Consider the following 16423-nt stretch of genomic DNA (forward strand, 5'->3'; position numbering starts at 1 on the left):
CCACATTATGGGAGCAGTGTCCAGGGGATGCTCAGCTGGAGATTGCATTGCCCTTACTGCCCCTGGGGCACCTTGTCTTCCGCAAACACCTTTGTGAGGCTTACAGGGCTACAATACTTCTGGGCAGATGCTTGCCAGAAGAGAAGACTGCACCCCAACACTGACGACAGCCAAAGGGTGACACCAGCCTTCAGTCCCCACTCAGAAAGCAACAGCTTAGAAAAAAAATACCTTTATTCACCCATTTTCTGCAGAAGGCACTTAAATAGCTCCAATTTCAGGAAAGGCACACAGTGCACCTGTTGGTACCAGGGCCCCACCCCTAACACAGCATCCCTTCCTTGTCCCCATGTCACCCACCCCTGAGCCTCCATCACACACCCCACCCAGGTCAGCTCCACAGGGTGATACTGGATGCTGCAGGGGTAGTACAAGACATTCCCTAAAGCCCCATTCCAACTGGGTTGGGGGCAGAGGGGGTCCCATATGTTGCCCTTATGACTATGCAGCCTGAAGCCACAATGCTGACATGACTAGTCCCAGCAGAGACGTCCTGGTCCCCGTAGGATGTCACAGCTCATCTTTCCCCTCCACAATGGCAGCTGGTGATTCCTGCTCTGGCTCCAAATCACCCTCTTCCATGCCAAAAAGCATCTTCACCAGGTCATCTGCCTGCACACGCTCCTGTGGGCAGACCCATAGTGGTAAGCATAGCCACTGTCCCACCCAAAAACCCTATGCGCTGCCAGGAGGGAGCTTACCCGCTCACTGTGCCGAGGGTCCAGGGTGAACCAGAGGGCAATAGCGCAGCGCTGACCCTTGGTCACAGCTTTCACCCCATGGGGGTTCTCTGAGCCAGAGGAGAAGCCCACAGCACGGCCACACTGTGGCTGGACCTCTGCCTGTCAAGGGTGGGAAGCCAGGAGACCCCAATCAGGGGTGCGTTGGTTCCCATCAACCCAAGTTTTGCAGTGGCTCAGGGGATGTTCCCAGAGCACACAGCCAACAGGCAGGAGCTAGTTAGTGTTGCACATGGATCCTCAGAGCTGAGCTACTCACAGTCTCAGTCTTGGCATCCAGCTCAGTAAAGTAGAAAGCTCCTCCTTCAAAGTCCCCATTAAGGTACAGGATTGCACTAAATGGAGCAGGGGACAAGTGGAGGTGACAAGTAACCATCACCAGTACTCCCCAACACCATGGCAAGAGCAAGATGCAAGCCCAGGTTTGGTGCACCTCCTGCCTTGCTCCTCCCAACTCAGGTGTCACCAAATCATGGTACCCTTAGGTGGAGAAGCTGCAGCTGACAGCCACCACCACTACCTGTAATCCCGGAAAGTGTAGGCTGGGGGTTCCTTCACACACAACAGTGCCTCTGCATTGAGAATGCAGTTGTCCACATGCACCTCGTGGCTGTTGTCACTCCGGCCTTCTTGCTTCTCTAGGGTAGAACAGAGCATGTCAGGACCCTTCTGTGCAAGAACAGGGTCCATCCCCAAGTATCTTGTGCTTGCAGATGACAAGATGTGTTAGCCTAAAGCACTTCCACTTGTTGAAGTGTGGATCGTGCAAGGCCATTTGGGTGGCACTGTTGACTTGTCCCATGGCATTTCCATGGCCCTCCAGGTACAAATCTCTCTTAGTACCCATCCCAAAATGCCTCAGAGTGATGAAATCCTGTATGGCATGAAGCCATCTGCCCTGTCAGAGGCAGCCAGCAGAGCTGCTTCTCATCTTCCCAAACTGGGCTTAGGGACAAGCTTCCTACACCCTCCTGGGAAGAGAGGTGGGTTAGGGAGCAGCAAGGAGGTCTCCAAAGAAAGGTCCAAGACTACACCACTCCAGCTGTTAAAGGAGATCCAGACAGGAAAAGACTTGTTCCTCTGGCCCACACTCACCATCAATAGCTGTGCGGCACACTAGGTGGGAGTAGGAGAAGTGGAGTGGGACCTCCAGGCGGAAGTAGGACTCAATCATGTGCCGCACCTTCTCTGTCACGTTGTAGTACAAGTAGGCACTGTGCAGGGGCACCTTGCCCTCCTGCCCCAGCTGTGGAGGACAGACACAACAGGGACTCAGTCGCAGATGGGCATGAGCAACCATCTCCCCCAAAACTATCCTCCCTTGTCCCCACAGCCTGTTTCTCCACACAGCCACCCCAACCTTGAGGGCCTTGAGGACAGTCACGCCATAGAAGGTCTCGCTGGGAGTGTGAGGAGAGGTCTTCCCCCGATAGCCATCTCCAGCCGAGGCAGCCGCCTGCAAAACTCGATTGGTGTTACTGGTCTGATGCGTGAGCAGCAGGATGGGATCCCTTGGCATTCTCTACCCATCCCTGCCTGCTACACCCATTCTTGCACTCACGTTTGTGAGTCTTTGCAGTTCTCGGCACTCCTCAGCAGAAAGGACTCCATCCACCACGACACGCTGGGTGCCATTCAGGGCCTTGGAGTTCATGGTGACACTAGCTCCTTCGTACACCAAAGGGCCACCTGTGACACAAATGGGATTGGTGGAGAGAGATGCCACCAACTCTGGTGTGGCTGGGGGAAACTGTGGTCCCTCCACCTGCTCCTGCTGCCACCCATGTGTGGAGGAACTATGAACTGGCAGCAGGGGTCACAAAGGTCTCCATCCCACCTCCCCTCTTGGCCTTCTCCACCTTCTCGGATGAACTTGCTCATGTCGGCAGACTCTTTGGTCTTCTCCTCCACCAGTGTCTCAATCTCCTTCATGAGGTTGCCGATTTCCTCAGAGATGCGTGCTGCTGTCTCCCGCTCCACCCTGGGCATGCGGCAGCCATCAGCACCACCACCATCCCACTGTCCCCACATCAGAAATGAGGGCCACTAAGACAAGGGCAGGACAGGCTGTCTCAGGTGCTAGTAAAAAAGCTCACACCTAAACTGGAGAGAGTCACCTCAATGTATCCCTCACTCTGAGGTGTTTGGGGTGACCTACACATGCCCATCATCCCATGGGCTGATGGGAAATAAAGTTCTGCCCTCCAGCAGCCTCTTCCAGTCCCAATATCAAAACATCCCCCGGCAGAAGCTCTATGCCATGTCCTTTGGCCCAAAGCCCACAGTGGAAGAAGGGTTTCTCCTGTCAGACCCCCACTGGGTGAGCTAGGCTGGGGACAGCACTCACTTCTGTTTCTCTCGCAGTCTTTTCGGTATCACCTCTTCAGGTGTCCATGTGTCCTGCCGCCAGAAGAACAACATCAGGAGCTGGACAAAGATCTGCCCAGGACACAGACCCTTCATCTGCCTTCCATCTGGCCACTGCATCACCCTGGTCTCACATCACCCACCGGGTCCACAAAAGGGATGCCAAAGACGTCATAGCTGAAGAAGAGCAGTTTCTTCTCCATCAGACTCTGCTGGTAATATTCCTGGATCTCCTGTGGCAAGGGGCAGAGGGATGGGATGAGATACAGCAGGAGGATTCTGAAAAACCCTGAGTGTGGGCAGGAGTATGCAGGTTCACACCATTCCTGTGGTCCTTGCTCCAGACCTGCAGCCTGGCTTCCTGCTCCATCTGGCAGCTGGGAAGCAAGTGGCATTCCCCATCCTGTCTGAACCTCCCTGTGGGCAAGCCCTGGGGAGATGACAGTTGAGCAGAGGCGCATGTGTGTCGCTTCCACAGGAAGCTCTTTAGGAGCAATTTCCCTTCCCCTACTCCAACTGCTGTGGGGCAGAGACTCCCATTCATGCCTATCACATCCCAGGCAGGACCTGGCCATCCAGATTTGGCTATTTTGAACCCAAATCCTCTCCTTTATAAGTCATTTCACTTCAGTTATGGAAAAGTGAAACAGAGGTGGCCTCAGATCCTCCTAAAAAGATTGTCCACCTGCCTCTCACAGCCCCTTCCATCAGGAATGGGTCCATGTGTGCCAGTCATTCAGTTTCACTTGGCCTAAGACATTTTGCCAGTGATGTTTTTCAGCTTTTCAGCTTTTTGGCTACTTTCCAGCTTGTCTGACCTTAAATCCACCCATTCCTGTCCACCTTAGGCAGCTGGCACAGAGGAGACCCTACAGCTTCTGCAAAGGTCTCCAGTGAGAAGAGAAGATGTCTCTGCAATGATTTGTCCTTCTGATTGCTCACCTCTCGTGGTTGGATGAGTCTGGCCAGGTTTTCCCCCAGGACGGCAGTGTAATAGGCCAAATTTTGGTTCATCACCTCATCATGTGGGAAGAAGAGCAAATAGGTTTTGGCACATTCAATGGCTTTTTCATAATTCCCATCTGCAATGAGAAATGGGGCTGTTAATGGCATGTCCAAGGACACTGGAGGCACAACAAAGACAGGATATGTCCCCAAGATATGGAGGAGAGATGAAAGCCATAGTCCTTGTGTTCCAAGCTGTGTCATGAGTAGAGCAGATCCCCTGGAGCAAGGATAACTGCTGCCACAAAGGCAAAATTCAGACTCTGTGTTGCTCTCCTGTCTCCAGAAACCATCACAACAGAAAACAGCAGTACTTGTACAGCTTGGGTACTTTTCTCACTTGGAGAACATTACAAAGCTTATTTAGAGGTAGCCAGTCACAACCATTTACTGGCAAACCAGCAGTTTCCAGCCACTGAAGCATCCTACCCCACTTTCATGTGTTTTTTCACAGAAACATACAATCACAGAATGAGTCAGATTGCAAGGGACCACAGTGGGTCATCTGGCCCAATCTCTCTCCTCAAGCAGGGTCCTTTGAGAGCATACAGCACAGGACTGGGTCCAGATTGCCTGAAATATCCCCAGTGAGAGAGATGTGACACCCTCTCTGGACAATCTCTTCAGACCACAGTCGAGGCAAACATCCTCATATCCAGGTGGAACTTCCCAGCCATGAGTTTTTGCCTCTTGTCCTATTGCTCAGCACCACAGAGCAGAGCCTGACTCCATCCTCCAGCGCTACTGTGCAGATACTGACAAACATTGATGAGGTTCCCTCACAGCTGTCTCTTCTTGAGGACTTCCATCCTCTTGGACTTCATATTTTTTCCCCTCCTTTTGAAGAAATTCACACAGAAACATTTTATACTTTTCTAAAGAAGTAAATAAAAAATGAAATCAAATCAGGTGTATTTTCCTGGGTTGTAACTCTTCTGCAGTGGGAGTGTGCTGCTGTGAGTTGAGGCAAGAGGTGGACAGCTGGCAAGGAGGAAAAAAAGATGCTTCTCTTGGCTGTTGTTTCACTTGAAAAGTGCAGCTGCTCAGTAATAAAGCAACATGGAGAGTGACTGCAGCCAAGCACAGAGAGATCCAATCTCCTGGAGAATGTTTCAGGTGGGAGGAACATGCCTGTATGAACCTCATGAACTACAAGGCCTAGTGGAAGGCCCTCCACCAGTATCAGTGAAGATGGGGGGGATGGATGGGATTAGAGCACCCAGTGGAGAAGGATATGGGGATAACAGTGGATGAAAAATTGCACAGGACCCACCCATGTGCACTAGCAGCTCAAAAAACACCCCCCTGCCCAGGCTGATCCCTAGCACCATGGGCAACAGGTGAGGGAGGGACTCTGCCCCTCTGCTCCACTCTGGTGACATGCCACTTGCAGTGCTGCATCCAGCTCTGGGTTCCTCACATAAGAATATGGACTCATTAGTGCGGGTCCAGAGGAAGCCACAAAAATGGTCAGAGGACTGGAGCCTCTCTGTAAAGAAAGGCTGAGAGAATTTGGCTTGTTGAACCTGGACATGAGAAGGCTCCTAAGAGATCTTGATGGCCTTCCCATACCAAGAGTGGCCACAAGAGAGATGAAGAAAACTTTTTATCGTTTATAAGGTTTATAGTGACAGGACAAGGGAAATTGTCTTAAACTGAAGAAGGACAGCATTAGGCTGGCCATAAGGAAGGAATTTTCTCTGATGAGAGTGGTGAGGCCCTGGCACAGACTGCCCAGAGTGTTAGAGACCGGGCTGGACAGGACTGTGGGAGATTTGAGTGACCAGTGCTAGATGTCCCTTCATCTTCAGTTGTACTGATGAGATTATTTTTGAAGGTCCTTTCCCCACCCAAACCACTGTAAGGATCTATGATTTCAGGCAAAGTGCCAAGTGCTGACAACCAGAGAAGATGAGGTGAGGAGCTGCTTACTGTTGTAGTAGGCAAACTGCAGGTAGTTGAAGTGCGAGGGCAGGAAATCCTCCACAGGCTTCTCTTGGCCGGGCTGGGAGGCCAGCTCTGTGACGCAGCCCTGCTTGCAGCTTAGCACTTGCATGGAGTGATCTGGCAGAGAAAAATGCCATGTCACTGCTTGCAGTCACCCACAGGCTGATGGGCAAGTCCCTGAGGGGTATCCAATCTCCTGCTTATACTGGGGTTGTTGCAAGCTTTTTGGTAGTGGAAAACCCTCAGAGATGGGGCTTGTCCACCTCAGAGTTGACCAGTGTGGGGTTGTGGTGCTCTCTCAGGACAGACCAGCAATTTTCAGCCTCCCATCACATCTTAGTGACCCTCTACTGGTCTCTCTTCTGTCCTTCCATGTTCTTCTGGAATGTGGAGAATTCCTGGGCATCAGCCCCAGTGCTAAGTGCAGGTAAACACCTCCTGCCATTTACTGGCCACCCCTTCCCTAGTGAAAGCTAGGATGGGGTTTCCACTCTTCAGGGACCCCCTACCACCACCCCAGGTCTTTGTGGACCAACCCCCCAAGAATTGTACTCAACTCTTGTCACAGGACACAGAAGAAATGGCTCCCACCTGTAATGGCCTGGAAAAGGTCTGCATTGTACTCAAGGTAGTTGTAGCCCTCGTAGTCATACGGTCCCTCGCAGAGAGCGCGGCACTCCCTGTCTGCCACAAAATACTCCTCCAGCGCCTTCTCCAGGTGCAGGATGGCAGCAGATGGCTGCTCCTCTGTGTAAAACCGGACGCCCAGCTGAAATTCACTCTGCAGAAGGATGAGAAACGATGAGGGGATCTCAATGCTTCACTCCCTATGATGGATCACCTCATCCCCACCACAATGGCATCTCATGAGCTCTCTGAGCCAGCAACTGTGGTGTGATTGCCCTGGGTTGCACAGCGGACAGGGGCTTTGGGAGGTGAGGTTCTCACCAGGTGGGATTTGGCTTCCAGGTCAGTGAAGTCATCCTCGTGGACTCCCACCATGGCCTGGTAGTACTCCAGGTTCTGCCTCATCTCCTGGTGCCCGGGGTTGGCCACGAAGAAAGTGTGAGCGGCCGCCGCCGCCTGCGCTGGCCGGTTCATCTGGGTGGGACGGGGGTGAGACAGCGCGGATGCCATGTAGAGCGGAGGAGACACCCGTCCCCCGGGCATCCCGGCAGCCGGGGCGGAGGGCGGTGACAGGGGCGGCTCCAGCGAGCTCCGACGTGGCACTGGTGCGGGGGGGCGCGAAGGCGGGGGGGCAAGGCCGGCACTGCCGGCCGGCAACCTCACTCCGCCGGGGCAGACACTGAACCCTCCCGGCGTCCCGGGACCGGGGTCGCCACTGGCCGGTTCACCCGGTCCCACCCCATCCATCCTCCCGCCTGATTCCGGGATCCTCCGTGCATCCCGCCCGTCCCAAAACCCGTCGTAGCGGGACACCCCTTCCCTTCCCCCTTTCCTTCCCCGCCACCGGTGCTGCACCTTGAAATAGGCGACCTGGAGGTAGTTGTAGGGGCTGCGCCGGCCGAACTCCCGGTCTAGCTCCTCTCCCAGGCGGTACCGGGAGGGCGCAGCGGGTCCGCAGCCCCGCAGGCAGGCGGCGCGGCGAAGCAGCGCCCGAAAGAACCACAAGTCCCGGAGCACCGGGTCGGGTTGGGACTCGGTCCCCTCCGGCGGTCCCGCTGTGGCGTTGGCGCAGTGCAGGCGGCACCGCATCAGACGGGAGCGCACGGCGGCCCGCGCCCGCAGTGCCCGCTCCATCTGCAGCACTACGGTGGGCCAGTCCCCCCGCGCGTACGCCTCGGCACCGGCGGCGAACAGCGCGTCCGGGGACTGCGCGGGCAACGGCGGGTCGCCCGGTGCTAGGGTCGGGACCGGGATCGGTTCCGGTGGCGTGGCCGCCCGCGCCAGCAGCACCATCAGCAACGCCGGCAGCAGCACAAGAGGCGAGGGCGACAGCGCCATGTCCGAACGGCGGCCGAACCGCGGCGCCAGCCAGCCGGGCAGCGGAGCGATACTAACCCCGCCCCCTCCGCCCCGCCCGCCGGCCAATCAGCGACAGCAGAGCCCCGCCATGGCCGCGTCCCTCACCGAGCGTGCTGACGCCTCAGCGGAAGCCGCTCCACCGGGCGGAAGCGGGGGGTCGTGGCTGTCCATGGCGGAGGGCGGCGCGGAGCCCGGGGATGACGCACCCGGTCCCGGTCCCGGTCCCGGTCCCGGTCTGGCCCTGGTCGAGGGTAGCGCCGGCCGTGCCGGCCGCGTCGGTGACCCCGGGGACCTAGTGGCCCTGGCCCAGCAGGTGCAGCAGGTGAGGCCCGGGTCCCAGCGGCGGAGCTGCGGGGGCAGGACTGGGCTCACTGCCCGCTGCCTCCCGGACGTCTCCGGGGCCTTTTCAGGCGACGTGGCGGCCTTGGTGCTTGGAGCACGTCCCGTTGCTCCCCGGTGGTCCCGGCGGCCTCCTGGTGTGTCCTGTGCTGTTTCCCACCATCTCCCACTGTCCCCTCCCAGTATGTCGCAGTGGCCTGCCACTATCTCCCGAGTTCCCACGTTGTTGGTGTTTCCAGAACCTCTCACTGTACTTCAGTGCTTCCCAGTGTGCCTTGCTGCCCCACAGTGACTCTTAGAGCATTCCACTGAAGTCCCATCCCAGTATGCTCTGCTGCTTCCCAGTATGTTCCACTATATATAGTTCACAGCAGCATGTACACATGCCTCCCACTACCATACTGCCAGTTACCCTTGATATGTTCTATGACTGCTTCAGTGATTCTCAGTCCATCCCGCTTCTCAGTCGACCCCAGTATTTCCTGGTATGTTCTACTGGTCCTCCCAGTGTGCTCCAGTAAGTTATACTATTCCCCCAGTGCCTTGTAGTACTTCCTACTGATCTCTGGTGATGTCCCCCAGAGCTTCTCAGTTCACCTAAATGCTCACTGTATGTCCTGAGCATTTAGGTGAATGTGTATCCTCCCTGTATATCCCACTACCTCCCAGCAGAACGCATTGCCTTCCAGTATGTCCTGCTGCTCCCTCTCACTGCCCCTCACCCTATCCAGACAGCTCCTGGTCCTTGCTCCTGCCTAGGGGTGCCAGGACAGCTCCTGCACCCCCCAACTCTGTGGATGCCTTCAGCTTGACCACAGGTGGCTCAGCACGGTCCAGAGGGCTACGGTTCTTCTTGTTCTGACCAGCCCTGATTTTCTCTCCTAGGCCAATGACTTTGTTCGAGCAAATGCCTACAGCAAACTGACAGTCATCGCTGAGCAGATCCGGCACCTGCAGGAGCAGGCGCGGAAGGTGAGTAAGGATGGGCAGAAGGCTCATTGCCCTGCCTTGGGAGATGAGCATCTGCTGCCACTTCTGGGCATTTGGGGAGAGCTGTGGCCTACATGTGAGGTGGGGCCGGGAGTTGAGCAGAGAAGATTTAGTGGAAAAATAAGGTTTATTGTCCAGTGCCAAGGGGAATGGGGGAGGGTTGATTTTTGGGCTTCCCTGCGTCCTCAGCAAACCAAGAAGGACTTTATTAATAAAGTAGGGGAGCAAGGGCGGGTAGTCCAAAACAGCTCACGAGTATCAGGACCGAGAGAGGTGACTCTCGTTTTGGGACAGGTGACTTGTGTGTGCATGGTGCTCTTGAAATGATCTGATGAAGTGACGATGTGGCCCTAGCTGGATCTGAGGCCCTGGGATAAAGTGGTGCGCTTCAGTGGGTTCCTCTGGGAGCGACTAGCACTTTTGGGACCTGGAACACGCTCGCTATGATAGGTGACAACAGAGGCAAAGGACAGGTCTTTGTATGGAAGTCTATGTACAGAAATCCAAGGACGGTTTATTGGGACACAACAGGAATCCCGGAAAAAGCATAAACTTCGACTGTGGGCACAGGGTTTTATATGGTGAAAAAAGGGGTGGCACTGAGGGTCAAAATCCAATGGGAACAAGTGAAAATGGTGCAGAGGAGGGCCAGTCAACCAGGGGCACCAATAGGGTAATGGGGGTGGAACATTGCATCAAACTGGGACCAATGGGGATCAGGAGAAGGGAGGCATTCTAGAGAATATACAAATAGGGTGAATGGGGGCTGAACTGGGGTGGAGCAACTGTATGAACCAATGGAACTTAATATATTAACATGTGCCGGCAGAGGCCTATAGGAGTGAGGCATTTCTCACCCTAAGAGGGTGTTTCTCCTTGCCTGCTTCTGCTTTCCCGGGGTTAAAGGGTAATAGCCCTAGTGGTTGGTTCTCAGGCCGCCTCACTGGGAAAGATGAGTTCTCTGTCTAGTAATAAGCTTACTTTCATGTGTATCCTGATGCATTTGCTGGAGTGGGTGATCCCAGGAATACACAGCAGGGCTTGGCTGTGTTCCTCAGTCCAGCCTTCCACTCTTAGGAGTAAAATCAGGAGCCATAGTGGGGGAGGATCTGCCAGTCATTGCAACTGGCCCACTGCCATTGAGGCCATTACATCATGTAATCATTAACTGGTGGAGCTGGAGCAGTCAGGTGGTGGAACTGGGGAGATGAATTCTCCATTGTTTGCTGCCCCTTCCCTTTCAGGGCACAGCAGAAAGGGCTGTCTTAGATTGTAAATGCAAGTTGTAGCTGGGGGAGTGTATTCTATTACTATCTGCCAGAGGTGGGGCAGTTATCTTCTGTTAATTGAGCCACCAATTAAAACTGCCCCAGCTGTTAAAACCAGGTGGGGCAGTTTTCTTTATCTCTTCCATGGCCCATCCTCCCTTCGGGAGACACCCTCTGTCAATGGGCCATTGAGTGTCCCTGCATGGCTGATATAATTACATCATCCCATTGGGAGATGTTCCACCCAGGGGAGGAGCCAAGCATTCCTACCTGGCTATAATCTGACATTTGGAACACCATAGTCAGCCTTTTCCCACTGCATTCCCAAAGAAGCAGCTTTCTTTTCCACTGGATTCCCAGAGAAAGACCAGACCCATCTATACCACCACTGGACCTTCAGAGGAAAACTACACCCTTCTACAGGATCACTGCTTCAACAGAACCACACTTGTCACTCCAGTAGGACTGCAGCCATTATTTAATCAGACTGCTACCAACAGCCTGACCCACAGGGTGTTAGGTCATATTTCTGACTCTGTCAGTGTTGTTTTGTATTACTGCATTCTTACTTTTATTTTTCTTCCTAATAAAGAACTGTTATTCCTACTCCTGTATCTTTGCCTGAGACCCCCCTTAATTTCAAAATTATAATAATTTGGAGGGATGAGGTTTACATTTTCCATTTTAGGGGAGGCTCCTGCCTTCCTTCTTTTCAAACCAAGACAAGGCCCCAGTCCAGCAGTTGTGTGTGGAGATGAGGAATAAGCCCAGCATGTGGTAACGTCAAGTGTAGAAGTGAATCTGGGGTGAGATGCAGAGGTATCTCCGTTTCTGTGGAGAGATTCTTTGAAGTCTACTGACAGGGAAGAATTGGAAAAAGCTTTATCTCTTCGGAAAGCATCTCCTTCCTGTGTGCCGGGGAGATCAAGGCCTTGTGACCCATAGGTCAAATGATGTGACTTGGGCTACGGCTGAGATGCAATAGCATGTTGTCATTTCAAGTGTAAAGATGTTTTGTGTATTCCAGGTCTTAGATGAAGCTAACAGGGATGCTGATCTGAACCACGTGGCCTGCAACCTTGTGAAGAAGCCAGGAAATGTTTACTACATGTACAGGCGGGAGAGTGGGCAGCGGTATTTCTCCATCCTGTCTCCTAAGGTGGGTGGCTACAAGCCATGAAGAAGCAGGGAGGGGGAAAATGTAACATTTCTGGCGCTTGGGAACATATGGAGCTCAGGCAAAAGCACCAGCTTGATGGGGGCATTCGTTTGTCCCTACTCAGGTTTGCCCTTGCTCTGGGTTTGTCTGCTGGGGCTAGAGCAATCTTAAGGAATTTTGTGGCTCTTGATGGAGAATGACAAGAAGCCCTTTGGTGCATGGACCTGAATTTTGTCTTTTGGTACCTGTGGTTCTTTGTCTGGAAGTAAAGAACTGCCAACATGCCCTGAGCCTTCCCTGGCTGGTGTGGCTGCCTGGCAGGATGGTCTCTTCAGGTACTTCAGCCCAGGAACTGAGTTTGTCTGCAGCTGAGGGGATGGTCTTGGAGTTCTCCTCCTTCCAGACTACCCATTTTCTTACATGCAGGGTGAAGGCTTCAGGGCAGGTCAGGGAGATCTTATGTCCACGAGCCTTCCTCTGTCAGCAATGCTGGAGCTCGGCCTGATCGTGGACTTGGGGTAGCTGAGCCTATTTTTGGGTTAGGAAATGGTATGGTCACGTAGGTGGGACTGCTTTGAAGGTAGTAGTGCTTAGGGACAGCACAGCTTGACTCCAAGGGAAACTGAACCCTGATGCAATCTCTCTTTTCTCCACCAGGAATGGGGTACCACTCCCCATGAATTTATTGGTGCCTATAAGCTCCAGCATGACATGTCCTGGACTCCGTTTGAGGACATAGAGAGACGAGATGCTGAAATAACTGTCCTGGAGAAGCTCCTGAGCCAGCAGGCAGCACTGCCCCTGTGCATGGAGCCCAACTTCCAGGGCCTGACCAAGTCACACAAGTGACCACACAGGACAGGACCCCCTGAGCAGAGTCCCTGAGCAAGGAGACACAGTGCCTGTACCCTGACAAAGGCAGGGTGGAAAGAGACCAAGAAACAAAAATGCTGATTTCTTTTGTGCTTTAAGAAGACTAATTCTGCATTCAGTCTTACTGGATTTTCTAGTAGTTGAATAATTTGCTTCATTGACCTATGCTAAGCTGTAGCAAGAGGCAGGTGATACCAGGAGGTGTGAGCTCTAAGAGTGCTTGGAGCAAAAAGCAGAAATGCTTGGGGCAGATGTGCTAATGCTGTAAAATAATATCTCCTATCTGCCTGGCTCTGGTGTACCTCACTGTGAGTGCATCAGGTAATGATCTCAAGGCTGCATTTTCCCCCTTATTAAAATGCACATGTTTAGAGAGCTCTGTGGCCTGGGAAGAGTCGTCAACAGCCTGTGCAAAGGGTCTGCTGTGATGAGTCCTCTGGTCTCTGTCCTAGCAGGTCTGAATCCCTGAGCTGGGACGATGAGGTGCCCAGAAGCTCTTTTCTCTGGAAAGAACATCCGCAAAAGCACCATGCAGGCTTTAGGTGCTCTTCAGATGATGTGTACCTTGTGCATTCCCCCTTGGATTTGAGTGCATGAGCTGCCAGGCAGAGTTAGGATACTGGAGGACTTTGTGCCAGAGCAGTGGGGAGAGTAAAATAAAGCAACCGTGATCTCACATGTACCACCAAGACAGGCCCTGTGTTCTTCTTGCGTGGCAAAAACACCTTTAGCTTTGCCAGGAAGACTTAGTGGCACGTAGAGCTGGTAGGACACTTCCAGCATGTTTTTCCACCTAGGAAAACTAGAGAGAAGTAAAAATCAGAGCTGCTGAGGAGATATCCTCCCCCTGCCCAGCCACATAGGGCTTCTTCAGGAACTTGTCTGCTTTTCCGTGAGGAGCCAAAGTTAAAATTTATTGATAGAGAGGACGTCCAGGTTGGATCCTGATATGTAACATTAGATCTGGTCGGATTCTCCCATGACTTGCTCACTTTCCTGACATGACGAGGTGATCTTATATGCTGCTCCACGCATTGCACGTACACAATCGCCTTGCCACCTCCAGAGGCAACATAAGGAGGGTTGGTAACCACTTGTAGGAGCTAAATTCTGACCCTGAGGTCTGGGCTGGCTATGGATGCAGTTGGTGCTTCTTGGTGGAGCCCAGCTGTGAGGGCGTCTGCAAAAACAAGACCCTTGGGGACCAGCACTGTCACTGTGTTTTGCCATTGCTGGAGTTTATTCCCCCTTTACAGGACACAGCCTCGCCTCAAGTCTCTACTGTCCCTCTGTTCTCATCCCCACACACCGGTAGTTGCCTTGGGAGGTGCTCAAGGCTGCTGGCAGTGACAGTTCTTCATGGGAAGAACTGTTTCCTGCTTGCGTTACAGAAGATTGGGAGGTTTGGGGCAGCTCCCTAGCAGCCCAGGATTTTTTTTTGTCCCAGATTTTCTTCTCCTAGCTCTGTCCATTGCAGTAGCCCACCTATATCTCAGGATGGTAGAGCCTCTGCTTGGCAGAAACCTGTTCCTTGGATTCAGTATGGGACATTTTCCTCAATATCTTTCCTCACTTGGAGCATAAGGGCATATTAACAGCAATTTAATATTATTATTATTAGTAGTATTAGACCAGGCTATAATTAATTCCTTATTAAGTTACAGGTGCCAAATTTGACAGGGTTTTTCTGTACTTGTTTATCGCCTTGAGTCTGATTTTACTGCATGCTATTGTATCTTAACTTGGAAGGGAGAAAGTTAATTATTGAATGGACGTTGTGTGGTGCTAATTACAGCAACACCAGACCTTCTGTGTTGATGTATGCTCCTCTGGGAAGTGGGGATTCCTGCCCTGGTTTTATCTGTTTCTATCATTAATATCTGTACCATGGTGCACACAAGAGGATGGGGGCTTGTGGTAATCGGCGGAAGAAATGCAGCACTCAATATGAGTGATCAGCAAATCTCAAAACTTTATTGATAGGCACATACATTTATATTGGTGTTAATGAGGCTAATACATATTGCAAAAAGCGAGCTCATTATTGGTTAGTTACTTATCAGCTAACTACACCTACCTTATCATTCTTAAGGCTACTATGCTGCAGCTGTTTACATATTTTCTTCATGTTTCTAACTAACGATCCTCTCCCACATCCTGATGTTGCACCAAGGGCACAGTGCCCTTGCCAGGTTTGGACACTGACTGCTGACTCCTATCCTCATCTCCTTCTTGCTTAACTAACGGTATTATGTCAGTGTGACCTTTGTCAGCTAGCCAGCTGTTCACAAAATCCTCCACAGGGGCTGTGGATCTCTGTAGCCTTTGGTGGGATGTCATATGTGTCCAGCAGACACCCCTGGTCCTCCATAGCCCATGACTCACTGGTGTTCTGAAGTTACTCTAGGCACTGTCAAGTCTTTCTCTTGGATTTGCCCCCAAAAAGCAAAACCACTGTGGCTTTGTATGAAAAGACAAAGGAGGTCTCAAGAGACAGGACATGGAGGTGATGAGCTCATAGTCATGCTCAGTGTTCTTGGCACTGTGGGAAGTGGGGAATGAGGGTGGTGCAGGGAGGGGTTGATGGAAAGGGGAACTGTTGAGGTGAACACCTCAAGTGTGGAGACACGAGGCTTAACTTTATTTTCTCAGAAAGTTGATTTATTATCTTATATATTTTACTAAAATACTACATTAAAACTATACTAAAAGAACAGAAAAAATAATCAAAAAGTTACAAAGAACAAAAATAAAAGAGAATGCATAACAAAATCTTGTGACTGCTCACAGCCTCAGCACAGGTGAGTGTGATTAGTCATTAAGTGAAAACAATCCACATGAACCAATAGAAGATATACCTGTTGCATTCCACAGCAGCAGACAGTTATTATTTACGTTTCTCTCCTGAGGCCCTCAGCTCCTCAGGAGGGGAAAAATCCTAGCAAAGGATTTTTCATAAAATATCATAACTACAGGGAACCATTCCCCCAATATAGCTTATGCATTGTTGGGATCTAATTAAAGCCAAAGAACTGAGGCATCATCAGAAATACTGGAAGGTGCTCTAGAGCCAAAGCAACACATAATCTGGAACACAGACAAGGATGAAGCTGGTTGAGGTGGAACCTCCTGTGATGCTTGGCGAGGCTCTTTCTGCAGGAATGGTGAGATGGTGCCCTGTGGGAGACTCCAGGGTCTCTCCAGGTTCTTGATCTCATCTGCTCGGCTCAGCCTCTACCCAGCTGGTGCCTTTGTGGTTGACAGGGCAGGGATTTCATCGAAAATCGTCTGGAAGAGACAGCGAGACAATGATATCCATTCATTATTTCATCTTGAAAATTCTTTTGAAAATATTCCTTTTCCTTTGCTCTTTTGTGAGTGCTCAGGGCAGCAATGGGTATATTCGGAAGGCAGTGGCTCTTCCCAAAATCCGCAGGGATGTCCAATATTTGCAAAAGGCACAGATGTGCTTCTGACACCATTTCATTGGGTAGAGTGGGTTTTGTTCTGTCTTTGGCCATGCAGATGAACCAGGGCTCATTTAAGAGGTCCAACACAAAGATGCTCTGAGGGTTTCACCCATTCCAGGTGCTCCCCAGAGCCAGTGTTTGGTGACTTGAGGCTGCTGGCACTGGTACTTACAGCACTTTCCAGCTTTTAAAATTTGAATTACTCTGGGGTTTTCTGTT

At 52.0% G+C, this 16423-nt stretch overlaps 2 protein-coding genes across 2 annotated transcripts; one reads left to right on the plus strand and one right to left on the minus strand.

Moving 5' to 3' along the window:
• Positions 1–216: 216 nt before the first annotated feature.
• P3H1 (prolyl 3-hydroxylase 1) lies at positions 217–8123 on the minus strand. Its single transcript, XM_039702333.1, has 15 exons — positions 7602–8123; positions 7068–7220; positions 6711–6900; positions 6105–6236; positions 4110–4249; positions 3311–3400; positions 3148–3200; positions 2660–2781; positions 2362–2489; positions 2161–2256; positions 1896–2046; positions 1321–1438; positions 1060–1135; positions 762–902; positions 217–684 (listed from the first exon to the last, which is right to left on the minus strand). Exons 1-15 carry the CDS (start codon positions 8082–8084, stop codon positions 571–573), a joined length of 2187 nt encoding a protein of 728 aa, XP_039558267.1. The 5' UTR covers positions 8085–8123; the 3' UTR covers positions 217–570.
• On the plus strand, positions 8054–14544 carry CUNH1orf50 (chromosome unknown C1orf50 homolog). The gene is made up of 4 exons (XM_039702334.1): positions 8054–8427; positions 9330–9416; positions 11730–11861; positions 12519–14544. Exons 1-4 carry the CDS (start codon positions 8083–8085, stop codon positions 12708–12710), a joined length of 756 nt encoding a protein of 251 aa, XP_039558268.1. The 5' UTR covers positions 8054–8082; the 3' UTR covers positions 12711–14544.
• The last annotated feature ends 1879 nt before the right edge of the window (positions 14545–16423 follow it).

This window comes from Passer montanus, unplaced genomic scaffold (genome assembly GCF_014805655.1).
Source record: "Passer montanus isolate IOZ18808 unplaced genomic scaffold, ASM1480565v1 scaffold155, whole genome shotgun sequence".
Taxonomy (NCBI): domain Eukaryota; kingdom Metazoa; phylum Chordata; class Aves; order Passeriformes; family Passeridae; genus Passer; species Passer montanus.

Coding starts and splice junctions, on each gene's coding strand:
- CUNH1orf50 (XM_039702334.1), top strand. CDS start 8,083: ATGTCCGAACGGCGGCCGAACCGCGGCGCCAGCCAGCCGGGCAGCGGA. Junction 8,428..9,329: donor TGGCCCAGCAGGTGCAGCAG/GTGAGGCCCGGG, acceptor TTTCTCTCCTAG/GCCAATGACTTTGTTCGAGC. Junction 9,417..11,729: donor TGCAGGAGCAGGCGCGGAAG/GTGAGTAAGGAT, acceptor TGTGTATTCCAG/GTCTTAGATGAAGCTAACAG.
- P3H1 (XM_039702333.1), bottom strand. CDS start 8,084: ATGGCGCTGTCGCCCTCGCCTCTTGTGCTGCTGCCGGCGTTGCTGATG. Junction 2,257..2,361: donor AACTGCAAAGACTCACAAAC/GTGAGTGCAAGA, acceptor CGAGTTTTGCAG/GCGGCTGCCTCGGCTGGAGA. Junction 2,047..2,160: donor CTGTCCTCAAGGCCCTCAAG/GTTGGGGTGGCT, acceptor TGTCCTCCACAG/CTGGGGCAGGAGGGCAAGGT.